The 18,603-nt window shown below is 37.0% G+C and overlaps 4 protein-coding genes across 6 annotated transcripts; 1 reads left to right on the plus strand and 3 right to left on the minus strand.

Annotated features, from left to right (window-relative positions):
• Positions 1 to 191: 191 nt before the first annotated feature.
• On the plus strand, positions 192 to 2,149 carry LOC103491111 (H/ACA ribonucleoprotein complex subunit 4). Its single transcript, XM_008450970.3, has one exon. The coding sequence runs from the start codon at positions 293 to 295 to the stop codon at positions 1,994 to 1,996; it is 1,704 nt and encodes a 567-aa protein (XP_008449192.2). The 5' UTR covers positions 192 to 292; the 3' UTR covers positions 1,997 to 2,149.
• A 765-nt stretch (positions 2,150 to 2,914) lies between these two features.
• LOC103490687 (protein CANDIDATE G-PROTEIN COUPLED RECEPTOR 2-like) lies at positions 2,915 to 6,154 on the minus strand. 2 transcript variants are annotated; one of them, XM_008450355.3, is made up of 6 exons: positions 5,638 to 6,154; positions 4,390 to 4,581; positions 3,767 to 3,926; positions 3,568 to 3,670; positions 3,378 to 3,459; positions 2,915 to 3,099 (listed from the first exon to the last, which is right to left on the minus strand). In XM_008450355.3, exons 1-6 carry the CDS (start codon positions 5,932 to 5,934, stop codon positions 3,022 to 3,024), a joined length of 912 nt encoding a protein of 303 aa, XP_008448577.2. In that variant the 5' UTR covers positions 5,935 to 6,154; the 3' UTR covers positions 2,915 to 3,021. The 2 variants fall into 2 exon arrangements, with proteins under 2 accessions (XP_008448577.2, XP_050936205.1); XM_051080248.1 differs by having other exon boundaries at positions 2,915 to 3,096; positions 5,638 to 6,121.
• A 474-nt stretch (positions 6,155 to 6,628) lies between these two features.
• LOC103490763 (chaperone protein ClpB1) lies at positions 6,629 to 10,261 on the minus strand. The gene is made up of 6 exons (XM_008450477.3): positions 10,024 to 10,261; positions 8,721 to 9,885; positions 7,822 to 8,626; positions 7,451 to 7,730; positions 7,168 to 7,365; positions 6,629 to 7,071 (listed from the first exon to the last, which is right to left on the minus strand). The coding sequence occupies exons 2-6, from the start codon at positions 9,868 to 9,870 to the stop codon at positions 6,778 to 6,780; spliced, it is 2,727 nt and encodes a 908-aa protein (XP_008448699.1). The 5' UTR covers positions 9,871 to 9,885; positions 10,024 to 10,261; the 3' UTR covers positions 6,629 to 6,777.
• A 1,303-nt stretch (positions 10,262 to 11,564) lies between these two features.
• Positions 11,565 to 17,331, minus strand: LOC103490845 (protein LEO1 homolog). 2 transcript variants are annotated; one of them, XM_008450674.3, is made up of 12 exons: positions 17,044 to 17,331; positions 16,474 to 16,811; positions 15,791 to 15,908; positions 15,482 to 15,685; positions 14,873 to 15,049; positions 14,435 to 14,566; positions 13,657 to 13,836; positions 13,441 to 13,572; positions 13,207 to 13,311; positions 12,892 to 13,128; positions 12,395 to 12,554; positions 11,565 to 11,833 (listed from the first exon to the last, which is right to left on the minus strand). In XM_008450674.3, exons 1-11 carry the CDS (start codon positions 17,155 to 17,157, stop codon positions 12,420 to 12,422), a joined length of 1,872 nt encoding a protein of 623 aa, XP_008448896.2. In that variant the 5' UTR covers positions 17,158 to 17,331; the 3' UTR covers positions 11,565 to 11,833; positions 12,395 to 12,419. The 2 variants fall into 2 exon arrangements, with proteins under 2 accessions (XP_008448896.2, XP_008448818.2); XM_008450596.3 differs by having other exon boundaries at positions 11,565 to 11,842.
• Positions 17,332 to 18,603: the final 1,272 nt, after the last annotated feature.

The following is an 18,603-nucleotide window of genomic DNA, read 5'->3' on the forward strand; positions in this document are numbered from 1 at the left end:
TCATGTGATTTTCGTATATTCATAATTAATCTTTTTTAGTTTTTTTTTTTTTTTAGTTTTTGAAAATATTAGAAAAAGGAAAAAAGAGAGAGAAAAAGAAAAATTTGGAATTTGCAAAAGAGCCCACAAAATGAAAGAATTACAATTGTGGGCCACCATATAAGAAGTGTTTAGTTTAAAACCCTAAAACCCTAAAACTGAACCCCCCATGTCGAAGTTCAGCCATTTCCTCTAAAACTTCGTCTCTCAAGATTTCGGCTCTTTTTGGAGAAAACCATCTGGCAGTTCAGCCATGTCGAAGCACAGCAGCAAGTCATCGGCTGTTAGTTCCGACGAACAGCCGCCAAAGGAAGTTGCTGACTTTATGATCAAGCCTCAAAGTTTTACTCCTCCGGTCGACACCTCTCAATGGCCTATTCTTCTGAAAAACTACGACCGTCTTAATGTACGTACTGGTCATTACACTCCATTGCCGTCTGGTTATTTGCCTCTCAAACGGCCTCTTGCTGAGTATATCAGGTATGGCATTCTCAATCTTGATAAACCAGCGAATCCTTCTTCGCATGAAGTTGTGGCTTGGATTAAGCGGATTCTTCGGGTTGATAAAACCGGTCATAGTGGTACTCTCGATCCGAAGGTTACTGGGAACCTGATTGTGTGCATTGATCGAGCCACGCGGCTAGTGAAATCGCAACAGGGTGCAGGTAAAGAGTACGTGTGTGTTGCTCGGTTGCATTCTGCTGTGCCCGATGTTTCTAAGGTTGCTCGGGCTCTGGAGACGCTCACTGGGGCTGTGTTTCAGAGGCCACCGTTGATATCTGCTGTGAAAAGACAGCTTAGGATTAGAACTATATATGAAAGCAAGCTTCTTGAGTATGATGCTGAGAAACATTTGGTTGTGTTTTGGATTTCTTGTGAAGCGGGAACTTACGTTAGGACGTTATGCGTACACTTGGGTTTGATTCTTGGCGTTGGAGGGCATATGCAGGAGCTTAGAAGGGTGAGATCTGGGATTTTGGGTGAGAAGGATAACATGGTTACAATGCATGATGTGATGGATGCTCAATGGGTTTATGATAATTTCAAGGATGAAAGCTATCTGAGGAGGGTAATTATGCCTCTTGAGGTTGTTTTGACGAGCTATAAAAGATTGGTTGTCAAGGATTCTGCTGTTAATGCTATTTGTTATGGTGCGAAGTTGATGATTCCAGGGCTGTTGAGATTTGAAAACGATATTGGTGTTGGGGAAGAAGTTGTACTTATGACTACCAAAGGTGAAGCTATTGCTCTTGGTATTGCAGAGATGACTACTGCAGTGATGGCAACTTGTGACCATGGTGTTGTAGCGAAGATCAAAAGGGTTGTGATGGATCGAGATACTTACCCAAGAAAGTGGGGATTAGGTCCGAGGGCATCAATGAAGAAAAAACTTATTGGGGAAGGGAAGTTGGACAAGCATGGAAAACCAAATGAGAACACTCCTCAGGAATGGCTGAGGAATTTGGTTTTACCCACTGGTGGGGACTTTTTGGTTGCAAGTGCTTTCGCTACCGAATCCGCAACTGCTAAGCCTACTGCTGCAGAAGAGTCAGGAAAAGATGACGGAGGGCGGAAGCGAAAACTAGATGAAGATACTGAAGCTGCTCCAGCTAAGAAACTGAAGACTGAGGAAGTTGAAGAAGTCGGGAAGAAAGAAAAGAAGAAAAAGAAGAAAGACAAGGAGAAGGGTACAGCAGAAGAACCTTCTAATGAGGAGATTGTTGAGTATTCAGAGAAGAAGAAAAAGAAGAAGGACAAAGAAGCTAAAGAAGCAGGTACGCCTGAGACACCGAAGTCCGAGAAGAAAAAGAAAAAGAAAGATAAGGAGTCTGGAAATGATGATTCTCAATTACCTGCTGCTGATGTTCAAAATGGTGAAGCACATGATCACGATGATGGAAGTGAGAAGAAAAAGAAGAAGAAAAAGAAGAAGAATAAAGAAGATGCTGAAGAATAAGATGATCACATTCTACTTTATATTTGGGTAACTCTGATTGTATGGCCATCTATTTCAGTTTCTAGATTTTGCGAGTTCTTTTATTATGTGCTTCCTGTAGAATTTTTGTTTCAACATTTCGACTAAAAAATGTAGGCTTTTCGATTCTCCAAATCTTCCTTCCTATACCTTATTTATTTCAACTTTTGCAAGCTGATGATAATGTTAGTGATGATATGAACCATAGTTTCCCAAGGTAAAATTCCCAGCTCCATTTTTGACTTGCAAGTTGATGTAAATTTAAATTACACATTCTTTTGCAGATGAAAGTTGATGCATGGTGAGCGTACTTGGTAACACCTCTAGGCTCTATTAAGACTGTAATGTTTGTTATGTGCAACAATACTCCATTAAAGAACTGATAAGTGGAAGCAGTTGATATCCAATTAACGATCTGTTGAGTATCCAAATATAAATCCAATGGCCTTGACTTCAACGAGGACATACTCTTGGAAAGTTGGATTATCCTAAAGGTCTCCACTGTTAAGTTGGTGATCGATTCGATCACCAAAAACAAATGACTATAAAAATTGAAGCATTGTTTTCTATGTCTTTCCTAGTAGATTTGAAGACTGGATATCCATTTTTAGAAGTTTTTGAGAATGTGTTCGATACTTTTTTTCCAAAAGAATAAACATGAAATTCTTTGTATAGCCTTTCATAATATAATTGCATAGAAATTTTGTTTTACAATTTTTACCGGACAATTCAGAATGAATATATTCACTAACATATGTTATCTAAATCTATATGCTTCGGTGAATCAAAAAACATAAAATATAATCTAACTTTTATAATCTAAATTGCATAACAGAAAAAACTCAAATGCTCTTTTAAAGATTGGAGAGAATATGGAGTGATCAGTGATTCCCAACAAAATGAGTGAACAGAATATCGAATTAGGCTTTTATTGCTAATGAGAATTTTCTGTTTATGTTTATTTACATCGTATGTAAACATTACCAATACAAATCATACAAAGACAGCTAATCCCACTCTGAATCAAAGAATCCTGCATCTCTCATTTCTGAATAGTATGCATTCTCCAAAATGAAATCTTCCTCCTGAAAACTGAAAACTCTTAATCCTATGCACTAGAAGAATGAATACTTGTACATTTAGAAATATGAATTCTAATTAACAGGAGCATAATCCAAAAACTAGAGTTAAGAATGATTACTTCTACATTTTGAAATAAGAACTAGAGTTAACATGAGCATCATAGTAAAGCACTAATTGGCATAGAGTCCTTTTAAAGTCACCCCGTCTTTGTTTGTACAGGAAAAAAAACAAGAAATGAATGATAGATGAAGAATCAACTATATTGCACAAAGGATTTCACCTGGAAAAAATCTGCCAGAAACGTCACATACAGGAATGGGAGATACATAGAATGGTAGCTGATAACCGTGAAATTGTACAACCTACAGCGTAAAGCACCATTATCTATGTAAACTTCCACAAAGATCAAAATTACTGAGAATTTGAACAGTAACTCGTTGTATAGTATAAATAAAAGAAGGTATAATTACCAGATGCCAAACCTAACTCCAAACGCGGCAAGCCCACTGGCAAAAAATGCTAAAGTGCTAACAACAAACATCACAGCGATGTAATTGTAGAATGATGGTCTGGCTGTAGACACGACAAAACAACAAGAGAATTCCCAGTTAATTTGATGAAAATTGGTATATAAATAAAATAACGAATGAGAAATGAATATGTGCTAACGTGGTAGCTTATCTCTCCATTTTGAGAAATGAACAAACAATATGAAGCCATAAGCTGCAGTTAACAATAACTTGTGGATGGTCCATACACCCCACTTTGACCAGTGTGAACTACCAACCCCGATGAACAGTGGAATGCCAAACCCAAACACGTATATGACCTGAGCAAAATTCATTAGGTAAATATGAGGGTGTTCAATTACTATTGCAGGAAGAGTGAAAATTACAAACAAACAAAACAAGAAAACAAAAACTGAACTGAACTTTTAATTGAGAATACGAATGGTATGAAAGAAGTTAATGCAAAACCAAAGAATCAGTAGTCACAGTTTGCAAAACAAGGAAAAGAGTACACCATCAGCAAGCCATATATTCGTCCCAATATGGCTAAAACCCTAAAAGATCTTTTGATTTCCTTTCTATAAATCGTACAAATAATAACCCTTACCACACAAAGTCATAATCAAGAAATTACAACCAAAATGTCAAACAACTAGATCTAACGGCAACCAATGACTTGAAGCATCCACTAATGGAGATCTTGGTTCTAAAGTTGCAAAGATTGTGCTATCAAATAATAGAAGAATCAACCACACAATACCTCAAAGTACATTCATATATTACCTTAAGAAGCACATCCACACCAACTAAAGTTCCCGAGACGATAAAATTGTGCAACAGTGCTTCCATCCCACCTGAATAATTTGCTTTGAGTAAGAAGGCTACCAGACTAATTTCCAGAAACAACATTCCAGACGATGTGAACAAAGACAAAAGATTCCAAAGAAACTTCTTCCCAGGAGAGCATTCCCATTCCTGCTTTACAACGAATTAAAATGGCACGAATTAACGAAAAGTATCCATCTCTGGAATCAAATAACCAATGGAAAAGACATGTAAAAATAAAATTAAAACTGCCGGGATAATACATCACAATTAAATATAAGTTGTACTATGGCTCAGATAACTAATATGTCAAATCCAATGCAGATTATAGGCACTTCAACGCGCTAGCAGCACCTTCAATCTCATGAACTTCAGAATGAATCAAAAAGTAGTCCCAAGTCTGAAAACATGGGTTGGTTTAGATTCAAAACTGCTTAAAATACGACTATAGAAACCAATAGGAATGCCGTGCAAGTCTAGATTCTAGAGTTTTTTGTTCTCTACTAAATACTTCCATGACGATGAAATAATACCTGTGTCAAACTTTGGTAAAATTGATGCAAAATAGACTAAGGTGCCCATATATCCTAATATTAAACGAAGGCTAATATTAAACTATGGCTTTGTCTTCAGGTGTCAGCAGCCCTAAACTTGTTTCCATGGGATCAACAAAGTTTTAAGAAGAAAACCAAGTTGTTGGGGTTGGATGCAACTAGGCTCTCTGTTATAAATAGACTAAAAATGAAAAGAAGGTTGAAGAGGCTTTGGAGCTACTAGCCAATTGGAGATAGTCTTTTTTTTTTTCCTTCTCCTTCTTACTTCTATAACTCTAGTACCTTACAGAAAGTCGTTTCCTCTACGTTATTTAGTCCGTTCAATAAAACTCGTAAGGCTGTTTGGGAGCTACGAGCAGGCTTTCCTTCTTTTTCCTTTCTAAAGTCCACTCAAAATCTATCACTGTATGTCTGTAGAGGCAAGATTTTTTGTCTAATCACTGTCCATATCCGAGAGAAGAACTAAAAAATACTATAGGAAATCACATCATCTAAAAAGAAAAGAAACCAAGAGAACAATTTAAAAAGCCAATCTGCCTAAAGTCTGTTGACACAAATAATTGCCCTTATAAAGGAGAGCTCATTAATTCAAAGAAAACTACAATTCATTAAAGTCCTCCTTACTTGAAGAAAATAATCCATAGAAACTCACCTGAAGAGAGCACCAAGCAAGATTTAGGAGCGTAGTAATCCAAAGAAGGACATAATACGAAATCATTATAAACGACCGACCAAGAAAATACTTCTTGATGTTCTTGATGGCACTAATCGCCAAATAGATGGCGAACAAAACCGAGGGCGCAACCAAAAGAGCACTATACCACATTACATGACAACCGGAGGAGGCGGCAGTGAGTCCCCGGACATCCCCACTGAGCTGAGACGAAAAACTCCCAATAGGCGACAAAGCGTCAGAGGAACTGTAAACTGGTACGAGAATCGTCCCCATTTCTGGAAACAGCGAAATTAGGTAAGTTCGCGATCTACCGAACACAGATCATGCGACCCATTAAAGAATGAAAGCATGGATGGATTTGGAGAGAAGGAAAGAGGGAAATTTTTTGAAGCAAATCATCTGAAATGCAAAGAAGAAGAAGAAGAAGAAGAAGAAGAAGAAGAAGATTCGTACGAATTTAGTCGATGGAAAATGACACCAATAACTAATTATTCGATGGAAAGAGAAAACAAAAGTTTTAGCTTTGTAGACCTCATAAATATTCTGAAACATGTCCGATTTCGGTCCATTTTAACAAAATTTTGTTTTTAGGACACATTCCAAGTAGAAAGTCGAAAATGTCCCTACACTTGACTCGATTGAATTGTCAATTTCTTTTTCTTTCTTCGAAAGAGAAAATTTTGATACTTAATTTTAAAAAAGAATTCTCTATTGTTGTATAGAACCATTATTACCATCTCATAACTATTTCATTTGAGATTTGTCTTGTAATTTATTTAAAGAATAATAATTTCTAATAATAACTAATTCATCAGACTTGTTTTTTTTTTTTTTTTGTCTTTCTTCTTTTTGTATTCTCGTGTAAAAATATTGTTTACCAAATATATTGGATAGATCGAGGACTTTTTGGTATTTTTTATGCTTTGTTATATGTCTTTAAAAGAAAAACAAATCAAACAGCTCAATAGAAGGAAGAAAAAAAGAACCTTTTTTATTTACTTGAACAACTTTCCACAGGCATTAAGTACATTTGTTGGTTTATCTAAACACAAAAAAGAAAAGAAGAAAAAAAACAGATTATGATGGCAAACTCTTTCACAAAGAACCCCCATCAAATCACTCTTCCATTTCATCTTCATCAATTTCTTCGATCTTCATCTTCTTCACAGTCTGAGCAGCATCACTTCTTGGAACATTGTTGATTTGAATCAAAACATCAGATTTTTTGCCAGTCGCTGCATCAACAAAACCACCGTTCTTCTCCACTCTGTACGTCAAGCTATTCCCATCAGCCGCTGCATCTATGTACACAGTTGAATTCTCATCGATTTCTTCTTTGATCAACATTCTGGACAGTTCCGTCACCACCCTTTTCTCCAGCCATCTTCTTATTGGTCTAGCACCATACACCTGAAAAAATTGACACAAATAGGGCATAAAGTTAGGATTTTTTTATGGGACAAAACAAGGTTGTATCGTATGTTCATTTTCTTCATCTATACTTACTGGATCATAGCTCTCTGCTAAGACATAGTCGAGAGCCGCATCGGTTACAGCCAAGGCAACGCCTCTCTCGGCTAGGCGAGCAGCAACATCTTTCATTTGCAGCCTAGCAACTTTCCTCAGCTGCTCGTGTGAAAGTGGATCAAATACAACTATTTCGTCAAGACGATTGAGTAACTCTGGCCTGAAATGTTTCCGCACCTGAAAGAAAAGACGAGCATTAGCTATATTGTAACGAACAGATGAAGATTGGAAAGAAGAAAGAACTTGATTATATTTTCCGTACCTCTTGCATGACTCGATCACGAGCAACTTGCATCGTGCACTTGCCCATTAATCCAGCAAGGAGATGTTCAGCTCCAAGATTTGAAGTCATGATAATGACCGTGTTTCTAAAATCTACAGTACGGCCTTGACCATCCGTCAGTCTTCCGTCGTCTAAAACTTGGAGAAGAGTGTTGAAGACAGAGATGTGAGCTTTCTCCACTTCATCAAAGAGAATAACACTGTAAGGCCTCCGCCTTACTGCCTCTGTGAGTTGCCCTCCTTCCTCATGTCCAACATACCTGAAAAATCACAAACACCAGTGAGATATTGTTCATTAATGCCAATAAATTAGAACACTTTTTTTGCTATACAATGAAGAAGAATACTTACCCAGGAGGAGCACCAATGAGGCGAGAAACTGAGTGTTGTTCCATATATTCAGACATGTCAATCCTCACCAGGAGGTTTTCATCATCAAAAAGTTGCTCGGCTAGCGCCTTTGCAAGCTCGGTTTTGCCAACACCAGTTGGACCCAGGAACAAGAAAGATCCGGTTGGCTGTTGTGGCCGCCCCAATCCGGCTCTTGATCGTAAAACAGCCTCAGCGACAGCATCCACAGCTTGATTCTGGCCCACAACTCTCTTGTGCAGTCTGTCAGCAAGCCCAACCAGTCTCTCTTTATCATTCTGGCCGAGCCTTGTGACAGGTATTCCAGTCCAGCGGCTCACCACTTCGGCTACTTGTTCCGGTCCAACAGTTTCGGTTAACATCAGGTTCTCATCAGTGTTCCCTTCAATCCGTGCTATTGCAGCTTCTACTTCTTGGATTGCTCCATATCGCAAATCAGCAGCCCTTGCCAAATCATATCTCCTTTCAGCCTCTTGCAAAGCTATTTGTAGTTCCTCCCTCCTTTGTTTAAGTCTTCTAATCTCATCAACCCTTTCTTTCTCCTTGCGATATTTCATCAACAAAGGTTGAAGCTTATCTCTCAAATCATCAAGCTCTCTCCGCACTTCAACAAGACGAGCTTTACTAGCCTTATCCTTTTCCTTTTCAAGAGCATGAAGTTCAACTTCAAGCTGCATTCGCTTCCTCTCCAAGTTATCAATTTCTTCAGGCTGGCTATCGAGCTGGACTCTCACATTTGCACAAGCTTCATCAACTAAATCAATTGCCTTATCAGGAAGGTGTCGCCCTGAACAATATTAAACCAAATCAACATTAAGTTCTTACGATCATTATAAATAGCTCCAAAAGATTAAAAGAGCTGAGAGAAAACAGACACATACCAGTAATATATCGACTCGAAAGCTGCGCTGCAACGACGAGAGCTCGGTCCTGTATCCTAACACCATGGTGGCCTTCATATCTCTCTTTCAATCCTCGAAGGATGCTGATAGTGTCAGGTACACTCGGTTCAGCCACATAAACTTGTTGGAACCTTCTCTCAAATGCCGCATCCTTCTCAACATACTTCCTGTACTCTTCCAGAGTAGTTGCCCCAATGCAACGTAACTGCCCTCTAGCCAGCATTGGCTTGAAAAGATTGGCAGCATCCATAGACCCTTCAGTTCTTCCAGCACCAAGAACAAGATGAATCTCGTCAATAAACAATATGACTTTCCCTTCTGCATCTTCCACTTCCTTTAATACTGCCTTCAATCTCTCTTCAAATTCTCCTCTGTACTTAGCCCCCGCCACCAGAGCACCCATATCCAAAGCTATGAGCCTCACATCAGCAAGATTACTTGGGACATCTCCTCTCACAATTCGCTGGGCTAATCCTTCAACCACTGCAGTTTTGCCAACACCAGGCTCCCCAATAAGAACTGGGTTATTCTTAGTTCTTCTTGATAAAATCCTCACCACTCGACGAATTTCCTCATCACGGCCAATAACTGGGTCGAGTTTCCCCGCTTGTTCTACCAGGTCTCGCCCGTAAGTTTTGAGTGCCTGGAAGGTTGTGTCTCCAGATGCACTCTCCACTTTCTTCCCTTCTTTTCCACGGAGTTTCTCGACCTCAGATTTAACTTTCGCGGTGGTGACACCAGCTTCCTTGAGCAAATCTCCAATCTGAGAATCCTCGAGAAGGCCAAGAACCAATTGATCAACGGCTAAATGCGTGTCTCCTCGCGATTTCTGCGCAGCTTGTGCTCTTCGAATCGCCTTAATCAGAGTTGTACTCGCCGGCACTTCATCGGGTGCAGGGGATTGAGATGGTAGCTTCTTCAATGCCCGCTTGAAAACCGTCTCCACTTCTTTATGAGCATTTTCACCGCCGGAACTAGCAATCGCTTGGCTCAATATCCCACTCGGATCAGAAATCAAAGCAACCGCCAAATGAAGCGGTGTCAATTGAGCATGGCCAGAATTCAATGCCAATTCATGAGCTCCAGCTAGAGCCTCATTTGTCTTGTGGGTGAATTTATCAGGATTCATATCCGCTAACAAAACCTTTGAACAAAAAAAGGAAAAAAAAAATACGAACAATCAACACCAGAACAAGCAAGAAACAACGAAACCCATCAAAGAAACAACAAGACTAAGAACAAACACATTGAATTAGAAAGAAAGGTAAAGAGATTAACATACCTTATATTCAAAGGACAAGAAACTATGCTTCGATCAAAAAGAACAGAGATGCTCTTGTACAAAGCTCTTGCAATAGTAGCAGCAATCAAGATTTGATTTTGAAAGAAACCCTTTGGTATGAAAGTGAAATCCGATTACGATTATCGAATTGAAGCGTTGGAATGTTAATGCAGAGAAACAGAATGAAACTGAAGAGCATTGGCGGAGGCATGGTGTTCTTATGCAGTGAAAATGGAGAGCTCTGGAAGGAACTAGACATCACCAGATTTTACCAAATTGTTCCCAAGGCTTTACCCCGGCCCCACGTCCCCCAATTTTTGTTATTTCGTTATTTTTATTATTATTATTATTTTGTGTTAAGAAAATTTTATTTTTCGATTATTTATCAATAAATGGCGAACAAAAAAAAATCAGTACAATATAATGCTACTAATAATTGAAGCTTAGGTTTTCTTCCAAAAATATAACCAATCCATCAAATATTTACAACATAGAGAACATTTATGATAACAGAAAAGAAGGTTCGTATACCAAAATATTTTATATTAGTATATAATCTTGAACTAAATAACTTTGTATAAAGAAGAGAAAAAAGATGATGGAAATGAAAAGAAAAAAAAAATTAAAAAAATAACAAACCTATAAAATAAAATTAAAAAAAACGATCCATTAAATAGGTTTTTTTTATTTTGTGAGTAAATATTTTAGTATTTTTTTATATTTATGAAAATTAAATTTTATTTTAAATATTAAATTTGAACTTTTAAATTTATAAAACGGTAGAAAAATTATTGCAAAATGGAGTGGGTTTTGGTTGGTTTGGATAAAGACAATGGTAAATTTATTCTTTTAAATCATTAAGAAAAATGATTTAATCGATTTAGATAACTTTTGTTGGTTTCTTTTCATTCTCTTTGAAAATTCTAGAATTTTGAGTGTTCTTTTTGTAAATAAAGATTATGTATGAATATTTAGTTATAATTCAAGTATATGTCATAAGTAAGATATTTGATGTCTGGAGAAGATTCTAGAAAGTTCTATTAGAAGAAATATATGTACTTCGGTATTTTAGGAAGTATTGAACTCATAAGAAAAATTCGATGGAAAGTTCGATTTTCTTTTTTATTACTGTAGGGAGTATTGAACGAATGTTTCAATAGGATCCAAAAAATTATGTCATAGACAACATTAATCGTTTTTATTTTCTAATTTATATAACATACAAAATATTATACTATAAATATTCTGATTTTAATAAAAATAAAGTTGAGTTCATACTAGGAAACGATATACTTCTTTTACTTTTAAAATGCAATTTAACATTTTGTATTTGAGAACACCAATTAAACATGTTTTTGCAAAAATTTCTACCATTTCCAACACAAAACTCACTTTTAGTGATTAACGTCAATTTATCGTTCTATTCTCTCACCAATAAACCAGACATGGCATTAAGATTGAAATCCTTAAACTACCAGTGTTATAAATAATAGAAAGGAGAAATAGAATTCAAAGAACAAGGAAAATTCAGCCCAAGAGAATATGCAAATCAATGATTTTTCATTGTAACGGAAATTAAGTAATGGGTCGATTTGGTACAGGGAAAATTATTCCAAGAAAACGCCACTTTCATAGCATAATCTCATGTTACCAATTTACAGATGTGGGATTAATAAACTAGAGCCCCGTTAACATAACCTTTTGGATCTGCTGCAGTTCTGTTGATGAATTCTTTAGCCCCCACTTTGTTTTGCAGTTCATGTTGCTCTGAGTAGAATGCTACATTGCATTATATGATTCAATCGTGTCACTGCTACCGCTAATTAGAAATGAAAATGAGTTAATGTCTTTCACGCTTACTTTTTCTTGTAATACTGAAGTTTCTAGAACAAATAAACCAACCCAAGCAAGCAGCTCTATGCAGACGTGGGATTAATAAGAAAGCCAATTTACGAAAGTGAAGCACAAAAGACAAATTCAGGAGTAAAAAAGGCATAGCTCCAATTAGCAGAGCTCCGAATCAACAATTATAACTATCCATTAACATAGAATTTGGCCTCACAGTGACCCCTTTTCATGCTTCGGAGGCTAAAACGTTTCCAACTTTAGAAGTTGGGACGCTAGACTTGAGATAAGTGATTCCAAAAGATTTGAACCGATGACTCTGACCACAATAAATGTGTTTGTAACTTTATACAAAAGAGATGAACGACCAAAATATACTCTAAAATAAAAATAAAGCACACTACAATGTACAAATCAAAAGCAAAGTGATAAATGGTTATGTACCATCTGCATGTAAAATCAAAAGCATAGTTTCCAGTTTCCACCGTAACTAGCATTCAAATAGAAATGAGGTGAAAATACTTACTATGTATCTCATATGAAGCAAGTTTTCACTCATCGTCGCTGTCATAAACAACTGCCATCCTACGGTGGGTTGCAACCTTTCTTGGAGGAGACTCCTCATCAGACTCAATCCCCTTGCGTTTGTGACTGCTCCCATAATCTCTAACCTTATGTTTGGGCTCCTGTAAAGGGGGAACTTTTATCATAAAGAATGGAAGGATGACAAATAGAGTAGGAGGTTTAGAGTGTTTTTAAATTTGCACCAAAATAAAGGATATAAACATTGGTTGGAGTCGTATGCAGTGGACTATTGGTTTCCCAATTTATCCAAGGCGACAAATCCAAAAGACCATAACCTTCGGAGATCAAAAAATTGAAATCCTATTGTAATTATTCAGCCTGTAATGTTTGGGCCAGTCGGAAGTCTTTTTTGTAACTTCCGAGGATTGGGGCTTTCCTCCCCTTTCCTTTATATTTCATTATTAGTGAAACCTCAAGAATAGAAATACCAAGCCATACCTCAGCCTCTTCATCCACGTCTGAAACTTCATTAACTTCTGCCTCTTCATCGCGTTCATCGTCTTCTTCCCCCTCTTCCTCATACTCCTGCTCTGGTTCTTCAACTCTCCCAGGAGCAGCATCTTCCCCGTCAGTTTCGTACTCAGACTCTTCCCTATCACTGTCTGAGAAATCCACAGGACGCCCAGATGATTTAGAAGCGTGAAAGGATGGCTTCCGAGGGATGTCCCTAGTTCCCTGTGATGAAATTTTCATTTGCTTTTTCAGAACTCTTCTAAAATCAATGAGCACAATTTAATTTACAAGGTAACAGACCTTCTTTGCATTCATAATACGTTTTTCTGCTCGAGCTTCCGCTTCCAAATCTTCCTCAAAGCGGCGACGGGAGCGACGTGAATCAATATAATCTGTTTCATCTTCCTGAACAGATATGATAAGTTAAGTTATCTTGATACAAACTACAACACTCCCTCACACATAAACCCAACCCCCCGTGCCCCTTAAATATAAAGTAATTTGCAAAGGAACAATGAAATTACAACAGCATACCTCCTCAAGGGCATCTTCCAAGAATCCAGGTGATAGTTGGCGCCTTCTATCAATGACGGGAGTATATTTCTTGTTAACCTTTTCCTTTTTCCGATTAAGAAGCACATTTGCTCGGATTGTTTGACTTTCAGCCTACACGAGCAAAGTACAGTATAGCAAGTGAATACTGTGGTTTATGTATCGTTTCAGAGCTACAAACATCATTAGATTATTTACCCTTTCTTTTTCCTCCTTTTCCCTTTCAGGATCAATGTCCGTTATGCAATTCTTAACCTTATACACCTTCTTATGTCGTGAATCAACCAAAGCAGTTAACAAGCGGTGAGAATTTGATGTCAAGGATGACGGAATGAACCTCATTTTCCTCATAAGCCTACCTTGAGATTGCAAAATTCCCTGCACGTACAAAACAGATGATCCATTCCTTGCATTAGGTATATTTCCACCGATAGAGAAGAAAAAGAGACTTGTTATTTGTTCCTTGACAAATGTGCAGCCACCCAGAAAGGGAAAACAAGAGTTGCAAGGCTAAACAATGCAAGTAAATTTCTTAAGTCATTTTTTGCAAAAATGATGGATTGCCTTTTTTTCTTTCCTTTTTTTTAATTGTGGAAGGACAATAAGGATGGATTATCATAATTCATCTCCACATCCCAAGTCCAAAAACATAAATATAAAAAACACTATGCTCCAAATATAAAAATTATCAGAACATCTCTACAAAGAACAAAGAAAATTGGCTCCTCCAATGATGCCCAAATATGTAAAAGTACAAAGCAGTTCGAACATAAACTACCTAAGTAAACAGCTACACTGAAGCAACAAGAAGATGCAGATTTCAGCAATATTCTATATACTTGAGGACAACTTTCGGTCTCAAATCCATAAATTGGCATGAGTAGATATAGAGCCTTGACATCAAGCAGTTCAACCAAAAAAAAATGTAATAGGACCATAATCTAAATTTAAATTTTAATTAGTTTTGAGACATCACCTTCCCATGCCGAAGAAACAAGTGTGCTTGATCATGCTTTGCATCTTGCACATTTATATCAAGCACTTCATTCCCAATTAACAGTTGCAAACTGCCATCTGACCACCTCACAAAACGTGCATTGCTTTCATACTACAAATTGAATATATATGTGTGTGTTAAACTCAAAGTAGTGTACAAAAAAATGAAGAAACAATTTAGTTGAAACTTAAGCAGAATAAACTTAGGAAAGCTTAACAATTTACAGGATCTAGATGAGCATCTTGTTTCTTTCCTTTCACCCTCCAACCACCACGGTTGGGTGACACTCATTTGGAGTAAAAGAATAATAAAACACAATACTACAAAATCATCTATAAAATCATTCTTTATTCACTGCAAGCAATAATTAAAATGCCAACCCATCATGCAAAATCATTGTGAATGCAAGAAGCGTACCTTTGTTGTGCCATCAGGTTTCCTAACTGTCCTCCAGCGCACAATGTTATTTTCCAAGCGTATGCGTTTGTTGGCTCCAGATTCGTCTGTCACAAATATATCCTCTTCCACATATGTTTTGGGATCAAATGGCTTTGGGTCGATGCCCATAATATTGGAAACTTTTATCATGTTCATCTGCAATCAGATCGAAAATCTGTCACATTCACATAACATCAAAATATTTGTAATCTTTTGCACTTCTTCTGAGTGAATGATGCACGAGGGAAAAAGGGGGGAATTTATGTCTGTAGATTAAAAAATGGACATATACTTCACTGTCACTGACTATAAAATTTGGTACATATTAAAGCATGGTCTCATAATTTTGCTCCTATAAGCAGTCTGAAAAATAGCTATATAACATCAACAACAAAAGCATGAAAAAGAACAATTGTTGATACACAACCAGGAAATGCATCAACGATCAACCTGGAATCAGATTTTATGCAACATAACATTTCACTCTTAACATCAAATAAGCAAGACTTTTGGTAGTTTTGTGGTGCAAAATAAAAATTGCATCATTTGTCACATGATAGTTCAATGCAGTAGAGTTTAAAGGAGAACCTTTTCTGGGCGAGCAGGAGGAGGACGTAATGGAATCTCTAGCTCCAATGGAGGCCCAACAGGCTTCTCTTTATGTTTTACCTCAAAATTTTCCTCTTCTGACTCATAACGAGCATCTGACTCGTACCGAGCATCTTCATCAGGAATTATATCATCTGGTCTTGGACTCTTCTCAAAGCTCCCCTCCTCTTCCATAGGTGACCTCTGGAAAAAAGATACAATAATTTTAAAGACCTTTATAACACTGGTGTCATTCAGCTTCAGCAATTAGAGACTGTTCAACTTTGTAAATGGACACTTATTACTCACAGCTGAATCTTGTTTAATTTCATTTCCAACTGCATATTCTGCTTCCTCTTCCTCATCAGAGTCACCAAATACATCACGAATTTCAGCAACTGGATGCGAATTGTGATCCTCCTCCTCCCTGTCACAGTTCAAAATTCAAATTCAAGATGCTGGCAGATATAGTTAGGGAAGAAGTCTTGGACACATTTAATAACACAACTTCTAGTTGTGATCTACCGTATCTATGAAGCAGCTCCTTTACAGTGTCCCTTTAAAATGAAAACTAAAAATGCTATGGTCCTGTACATTGGAGGCTAATTTTGAAGGATCTGGTGGTAAAGAAAAAGACACCAAACTAAAGAAAGCAGGATTGGACGCCAGAAGGAAACATGGGATGAGCTCCTCGTTCTGTAATTTCAAATTTTCACCAATCATAGCTTCAAGTGATTGTTTATGAACTTCTCTGGTGCAAGTTCCTCCCAACTTTTCAATTTGCTTTCTTATCAGAGAGCAAATAAGATGAAATAATAATATAATAGAAATGTCAAGAATGCAAGAATATGAAGGAGAGGACTGCTGTATGCAGACAGTTCCAATGGGAAGTTACAAGGCCATGCTGCTTTAATTCTTGAAAATAAATGAAAAGGTTGGGAGCCATTGGAGTTAAAAGGAGAATATGGGAGGGAATAAAGAACTTCTATTACCTTGGACTCCTAGTTTGATCCACCTCTTCGTCCTCATTGTCAATATAATGGTTTTCTTCGGACCTCTCGGATTCACTTTCAACTAAATCATGCCTCCTGCTTGTTACCACTCTTTGATCATATTCTTCCCTATCGTCGCTATCCACCTCTTTCCCTTCACTTTCTTCTTCTCTATGGTGACCCACGTCTACTTCTTGAGAACTTTGATCCCTTTCACCCTCACTTTCCCCAGGATCCGGATCGGCATCCTGCAACTCGCCTTCACTCTCAATTTCCACCTCCCCATGTCCCTCCACTTCACCTTCACCTTCAGGCTCCGCCCCTCCTTCTCCTTCATCCTATAAAAACAAACAAGAACAACAACATTAAACCAGCTTATTCCAGTAAAACCAGTTCCCAACACACCATAAACGTCATTTCCAGATAATGACTGTTTGTATGTACAAATAGTAATAAAACAACTACAAAGACACAAAACAACTTCAACCCAGAATTCAACTCAACGATATCTAGCTAATGAAAGTTCTAGTAAAGGCGAAAATCAACAGGAGCATAGGTAGAGGAAAGTACAGAAGCATAATTGGGTTGAGGATTGGACTCGTGCTCTGAATCAATCTCTTCTTCCTCCTCGGATTGATCTCCGAAGAGATTCTGCATCATCTGGTGCCTCTTCTCCTCCCCCATGTGACCGTGTGATCGTCGTGTACCGTGATTCTGTAAGTTCGCCGGAAAACGAAAGAAGTGGAAGTCCGACTAGGTCCAAGGGCTCCGATGTTACGAGGGTTGCCCACTCGGATCTGGATTTTCTTCGGGAATTACCAAAAAAACAAAGGGTTGTAGGTTTTTTCTTTTTTTCTTTTTTTTAAAAAAAAAGTTGAGTTTAAGGAAAAACGGATATGAAAAATAAAAAATATTCTTACGTGAAATTTTTCTTTATTATTCTTTTTCGCACCAAACGAAACATAACAAAGCTTTTTTCTTTTTTTACTATCTTTTCTCTCTAATTTTTTACTGCTCGAGCTCTCCTACCACTATTTTGTAATTTTTAGTCATCCATTAACAACTTCACATTATTTTAGAAAGTGTTTATGTTCTATTGTTATTATTATAGATAATTCTCTTAAATGTTTTTTTAGTAAAATTTTAAACATGTATAATCCAAAATCAATTTTATAACTGTTTTAAGTGATTTATGGTTGTTTAATATTTATTTGGCAAATATGTTGTTTTCTTTCATTTGATAACTTTCAAACTTCAATTCTTTTTACACGACTACTGTAGCAACAATTTCCTCCACTTCCCACTTATTGGTGTAAACACTTGTCGGATACGGATAGAGAATCTTCATTTGGGAAAGTGTAGGAGAGAAAATGGGACAGATATCAAACTATAAAGTTAAATTAATTTAAACTCTTGTATTGCTATTAACTATATCTTGAAAATGACAAGTTGCAAAAATTATTTATCAAATTATAAAAATCACCTTGAAAATATAGCGTGTTGCAATTGCATATTTAAACATTCAATAATAACAATCGAGTTCCTAAGCCTTTAAAGATGTTAGAATTTGTCCCTTAGACTTACGGTGAATATGAAAATTATATAGTTATGCAAGTTTGAGGATATGCTTAGTTTGACGATCTAGCTTTAAATTTTAAAAGCCTTGTGATATAGTTGTAATTACCACCATACTTTAAGGGTGACTTTTGCAATTTTTCAAGAGTAAAGAAATGAACAATTGTTTCGATTTGGTATAGCATTCCTTACAAACATTTGTTGATGTTTTTCCATTTTAGATAAATTATTTATGTTAACACCGAAAATTGTATTGTAGTTTTCTTCGAGTTAAAATGGGGGCGCATACAAAAATGGCAAAACAAGTCTACTAATCATGCTCACGTCCTGTTTGCAAAATATGGTAGCATGAAGTTTTGTCCTACGTGTAAAATAGGTAAAATGTCACAAATGTCCTCGATGTCGATATACATGTGAGATATACGCTTGATATGCTCAATTGATGTATTTAACAACGACGTGCTTGACTAATAGACGAATGATAAGATTATGAATCATATTTTCTCATGTATATTGTTGATTGAATTATTATGTTTGATTGATATATCGTCGATC

This window comes from Cucumis melo, chromosome 12, assembly GCF_025177605.1.
Source record: "Cucumis melo cultivar AY chromosome 12, USDA_Cmelo_AY_1.0, whole genome shotgun sequence".
Classification (NCBI taxonomy): domain Eukaryota; kingdom Viridiplantae; phylum Streptophyta; class Magnoliopsida; order Cucurbitales; family Cucurbitaceae; genus Cucumis; species Cucumis melo.

Coding starts and splice junctions, on each gene's coding strand:
- LOC103490845 (XM_008450674.3), bottom strand. CDS start 17,157: ATGGGGGAGGAGAAGAGGCACCAGATGATGCAGAATCTCTTCGGAGAT. Junction 16,812..17,043: donor CTCAACCCAATTATGCTTCT/GTACTTTCCTCT, acceptor TTGTTTTTATAG/GATGAAGGAGAAGGAGGGGC. Junction 13,573..13,656: donor AAAAGGAGGAAAAAGAAAGG/GTAAATAATCTA, acceptor TTGCTCGTGTAG/GCTGAAAGTCAAACAATCCG.
- LOC103491111 (XM_008450970.3), top strand. CDS start 293: ATGTCGAAGCACAGCAGCAAGTCATCGGCTGTTAGTTCCGACGAACAG.
- LOC103490763 (XM_008450477.3), bottom strand. CDS start 9,870: ATGAATCCTGATAAATTCACCCACAAGACAAATGAGGCTCTAGCTGGA. Junction 7,366..7,450: donor GTGATCGAGTCATGCAAGAG/GTACGGAAAATA, acceptor CTTTTCTTTCAG/GTGCGGAAACATTTCAGGCC. Junction 7,072..7,167: donor TAGCAGAGAGCTATGATCCA/GTAAGTATAGAT, acceptor CAATTTTTTCAG/GTGTATGGTGCTAGACCAAT.
- LOC103490687 (XM_008450355.3), bottom strand. CDS start 5,934: ATGGGGACGATTCTCGTACCAGTTTACAGTTCCTCTGACGCTTTGTCG. Junction 4,582..5,637: donor TTGCTTGGTGCTCTCTTCAG/GTGAGTTTCTAT, acceptor GTTGTAAAGCAG/GAATGGGAATGCTCTCCTGG. Junction 3,100..3,377: donor TTCTGGCAGATTTTTTCCAG/GTGAAATCCTTT, acceptor TTCAGTTTTCAG/GAGGAAGATTTCATTTTGGA.